This window comes from Schistocerca cancellata, chromosome 1 (genome assembly GCF_023864275.1).
Source record: "Schistocerca cancellata isolate TAMUIC-IGC-003103 chromosome 1, iqSchCanc2.1, whole genome shotgun sequence".
Taxonomy (NCBI): Eukaryota; Metazoa; Arthropoda; class Insecta; order Orthoptera; family Acrididae; genus Schistocerca; species Schistocerca cancellata.
Genome location: NC_064626.1, coordinates 174572433 through 174577818, shown reverse-complemented (window position 1 = coordinate 174577818; position 5386 = coordinate 174572433). Strand labels below are relative to the sequence as shown.

Below are 5386 nucleotides of genomic sequence, written 5' to 3'. Positions count from 1 at the left end.
AATTATCTGATGATCAATATTAGGCACAAGTCGAGAAGCAGCATGCGCTCGAACACCTTGTACAAGCAGCAAAGTAATGTTACCGGTCTGAAATGTTTTGGCTCGTCCAATGGTTTGCCGGGTTTTGGAATGGCTATGACCTTGCCCTTTCTCCAGATTTTCGGGATGTTGTTTAGCCGGATACAGGTATTGAAAAGTAGGAGCAGCCAGTTTTTCGTGTACTCGCCAAATTTAAGGATCTGTTCATTCCTAAGGTCATCTAACCCTGCTGCTTTGCCAGGTTTCAGCGATTTAAGTGCGGACTCTAGCTCTTCGATCGTAAATGGACGGCTGTAGTAGTTCGTGTCACTTTCGCCACTTCTTATTGGGATGGTTTTTGCTGGAGCCTTCGTTTTCCCATTAAGAACGAGTTGGTGCGCTATTTGGTTGGCTGTTACTCTTGGTGCTTCCGTTTGCTGCTTAGGGTCATTATTTAGCTTCTTAATTGTCTTCCAGGCAATCCGGCTAGAATGTTTCATGTCTACACTTTCAGTTAGATGTTGCCATTCTTCTCGGCACTTCTCGATTAGCTGGTCAGTAAGTGCATTTGCAAGTTCAAGAGTTTCTTCAGAGAATAGGTTCTCCTCATACTTTTCCTTATATGCATCGTATAGTTGCCGGCTGTCTTTCGTTAGGCCCGGTACAAACTCCGTTCTGCAGCCCCTAGGGATAGACTTTCTTGATACATTCTGGACGATTTCTATGAACTTATCGTAGTTGCTGTTTGGTGATTCATTTTCTCAATGGTTGAAAAGTATTCCTGTCTCAAATGATACAGTGAATAGAAGAATTATAGACATTTCTGATGACTTATTTGAACAATTAATCAATAAATTGTGTAACAATTATTTTGCATTTTAAGTGGATGAAGCAACTGGTTTTCATGAAAGATGATAATTTGTTTACTCATGCTCATTTTGTTGATAAGTGTAACATTTGAGACAGATTGGTTTTTCTCTGAGTCAGTAGTGAAAACCACTATAGCTCAAAGACTTTTTGACGTGATCAATACCTTTTTTAATCAAAATGACATGTCGTGGAATAGATGCCCAGTATGCTCAATGGAGCTCAATCAGTGTCTGTAATTCATGGTTGACTGCAAGTGAAAGTGAAAGCTGTGAGCTTCTGATGCAGTGTGGATTCGCTCACGAAACATTGGGAGGCTCTGGCCACTAAAGAACTTAGCCCACCCCTTCTTGAAGTGCTGTAAATCATTATGGAAGCAGTTAATATTATTAAGGCAAAAGCTATAAATTCAAGGCATTTTAAAGTGCTGTGTAAGGGGGTGTGAGCTGAACACATTCAGTTCCTCTTTATTAACAATATTCAGGGTCTTTCAAAGGATAGAGTATTAAAAAGACTATTTGAACTGAGGTATTCTATTTCTTAAAGGAGAAAAGTCACTCTTCAGCATTTTTTTCAGCCACAGAAGTATTGTATGGAACATGGCTTACCTCACTGACCTTTTTGAGAAACTAATTGTTCTGAACACTTCACTTCTAGGTAATCAGGCAGCTGTAATATCTTGGAATGAAAAAGTGAAGGCATTCATAAAGAAATTTAGGGTGTGGCAAAACCAAATGGAAAGTAGGTTAGTAGGTATATTTCCTAGTCTACAGTCACTGTAAGAGGACACAAATTATCCAATACTTCCAATGAAGATAAAAGTCTGAATTATAATTGCATAGGCTTCCGCAGCCAGACTCAGTCGACATAAAAGTTTCCTGGGTGTGTTACCGTGTCATAATGTAGCTAACTACTGCTGCTGGGTATGGTACTGTGTCATAAAGTATAAAACTGTTGCTGCTGTAGAAAAACCAATGTTTCGGCCACGGTTGCAGCGGCTTCTGGGCCTGCTGGCCAGAAGAAGGCCACTGCAACCATGGCCAAAACATTGGTTTATCTCCAGCAGCAACAGTTTTATACTTTATGACGCAGTACCATACCCAGAAAACATTTATGTCAAAAGCCTGAATTCATCATCATCTTGCAACATTGAAAGTTTGCTCCAAAATATATTTCAGCCACAATTTTTATAAAGTTAATTGGATTAAAAGTCCATTCAAAAATGCTCCTGGACCATCTTGTCTAGATATAAAAGGGCAAACTCAGTTGTGATACTTCACTGAAGGGTACGTTTAATGAAGTGTCTTTTTTGGAGTTTTGGATACATATTAGCAAGATATTACCTACGCTGAGGCACAATGTGATGAAGATCCTGACTCCTTTTGCAACAACTTACTTGTACCAGGCTGGCTTTCTGGGTTTGTCATCTATGAAGTCGAACTACCATTCAAGACTGAATGCAAGGAAAGAACTTCAAGCTACTGTTACTACTATTACATCACATCTTGAGAAACTTTCTTGTCAAAATCAAACTAATCCATCACATTGAACTTTGTAATTTAAATTTGTAAAATTCTCTCGTAATGCTTGTTTGCTGAGTTGTATATATTGCTCGTATCATAATTTCTGAGTAAATGAAAATGTGATAAAGATAAACAATTTGTTCTGTATTTTCATTATAATAATTCATGTTGTTTTGGTTTCTGTTGTGTAAGATCTTTCAAAATTGAATTTGATAAAACAGAGAGTAAGGCAAAGAAAATATAAAAAAAAATACTATTTTTGTTGATTAAATGGGCTTGGGATGGGGGGGGGGGGTGAGGCGCTGATACTATTTTTCCTCTTAAAGAGGGGCCCAAAGGAAAACAATTTGAGAACCACTAAACTAGGGGTTGGGATTGCACGATCACTTACAGTAGTTAATATACCACACAAAAATTATTACAAGTCCAGTACTACAAAATATCTGTATGATGATTACTGTTTTCTTGAATTTATGCATGGTGATGTACACATACATATTCAGTGAAAAAATATCTTTAAGTTTCCATTTAAGAACCTAATCAAGACTGTGTTGTTTGACTCAGAAAATTATTTTAAAAAATTTAAGTAATACTTACTCACTAATTAACTTAATTTTACCTCTGTGATAGTTCATGTCAGTCTTCGATGGAATAATCACTCTTGTGATTCTGATTCTCTGTATCTTATATTTGGTTTATATTACTAGGATATGATAATACAGGGTAGCGCATGATAAGTCACCTGATTGAATTTTGATCCTACAAGTATAGTATTGGGGCAATAGCTTTCAAATAGTACGCTCAACTTCATGCAGTTTGTGGAAATTTCACCAGATATCATTGCAAGTTCATCACTTCCATAGTGAGTCCACCATTTCAGTTTGCTGCAATGGCGGGCAAAGGACGGTTGACCGTCGCACAAAAGACAAAGATTGTGTTATTGTTCGCAGCGATGAACAATGTTACATTGACACAGAGAAGGTTTCTTGCTCTTTTCAGCACACAGTGGGCTCCCAGCCCACAGACAATATGCAGATTAAAAAAAAAATATATTTTGAAGATACTGGATCTGTTTTGGAGTATCAGCGGCCGCTTGCACATACTGTACATTCGCCGCAAAACGTTGGAACAGTTCAAGTGGTTTTATCTCGTAGTCCAAGTAAATCAACAAGAAGAGCCAGTGCCGAGTTTGGAATTTCACGCCAATTTGTACAAAGAATCATTGTTGAGTTATGCCGCACCATTCCAGAAGATGTGTGTCGGAGAGTCATCACAAATGCACATGTGCGACTTGAAGAAGTTGTAAACCAAAATGGCAGTCATATTGAACATGTGATTCATTAGGTTGTATTTCCAAGATGTATTCTTTACTTCCATATCAGTGAATTACAAATCTTGTCAACAACAGATGTGTTGTTCATGAAACAAATCAGGTGACTTATCGTGCACCACCCTGTAGAAGGAAAATTCATTAATAGACAGTAGAGATGGTAAGAGTACAAGAAAATGCTGTGGGGGAAACAAAATATGAAAGGCTGAAGCAACTACCTCACGACATGGCAGTCTCAGTCCATCAAATAAGCAATGATTGCACATTCTCCTGAGGGTCTAAATTTTTAACAGCATATTGATGTTACATAAACCTTTTTGTTGATCTGTCCTGGGACCTTCAAAAAACCAAACTTTAGGATGGGGAATCCCAACTGTTTTATATGGTCCATTGTAATGTGTGAAGAACTTACTGGTTTATTTCTTCAAGTTTGACAGTAAATAAATAAATCCCTAATAAGGCTTATGGTCCTCAGGTTAGAAAATAAAATATAAAATGGAAACATCTTAATAATCAGCTTATGAACTAAATAAGTCTTTCTGGTTCTGCCACTGGTTGTGTGAGGAACACCACATCAGCAGCGATGATGTGTGCCCTCAGAATAAAATAACATAACCACCACACTAGTTTGAACAATTGATATGTCCTAAATTGCATTAAACAATACACTTCTTATTAGCCATGCACTACCTTTAGATAATGTAGATTGTCAGAGATTACACAAAATCCATTACTCATGAGGCTTTCTTTTCGTAGGCCATGATTCACATCACAGTTCATGGAATATGTACACCTGATTTAAACCTACCTCTGCATATCCATAAATCTTCACATTCTTATTATCATAAAGCTTAAAACTACCGTGCTCTTTAATATCTTTCTTATTAATCACTCTTCCTTGACAAGTACTGTGTTCCTGAGTAGAATCTTCATGAGCACATTCCTTATAAAATAAAGATTGTTGATATTCTGACTTGGAACACTCACTAGGACACCTATCATTGTTATTCACTGACTCTGTCTTAAATGTCTATCTAATATGAGTACAAGTATTAGTTTATAACTGATCTAACCTATCGGATAAGGTTTCGATGGATTTGTTTATTTGTTCCTTCAAACTACTAAAAGTAAGTTAGGAACTAATCGTTACATTTGAATCTTTAGTCTGTTCTAATACATTCAGCGTTTCTTCCATGTCTGAGATTTGCTCAATGTTCCATAAGGTCTTTCATTTGTTTCATATCATTATTTAATTCACAAAATTGTTCATTGACCTCATTTAGTACTTGATCACATTGATTTTTCACCTCTGTTTGCAACTCCCATTGTAAAGTTGTTGCAGCTGTCTGCAATTCTGAAATTTAAATATTACTGTTAGCTGTCTTATTATTTGAGTCAATTTTTAATTCAGTACTAGAGGTATTAAAGTTATTTCATAATGCTATTTTAAAGTTGTTGCAGCTGTCTGCAATTCTGAAATTTAAATATTACTGTTAGCTGTCATATTATTTGAGTCAATTTTTAATTCAGTACTAGAGGTATTAAAGTTATTTCATAATGCTATAGAACCCTTGCCATTGCCAGTTAATTCTTCCAACTTTCTAAATATTTCTGGCAAATTGCCCTCCATTCTAAGGGTAACCACAGG

General features: G+C 36.6%; 1 protein-coding gene across 1 annotated transcript; it reads left to right on the top strand.

Annotated features, from left to right (window-relative positions):
* Positions 1–1255: 1255 nt before the first annotated feature.
* On the top strand, positions 1256–2434 carry LOC126161284 (uncharacterized). Its single transcript, XM_049917064.1, has 5 exons — positions 1256–1326; positions 1463–1630; positions 1728–1787; positions 2064–2153; positions 2218–2434. The coding sequence occupies exons 1-5, from the start codon at positions 1256–1258 to the stop codon at positions 2432–2434; spliced, it is 606 nt and encodes a 201-aa protein (XP_049773021.1).
* The last annotated feature ends 2952 nt before the right edge of the window (positions 2435–5386 follow it).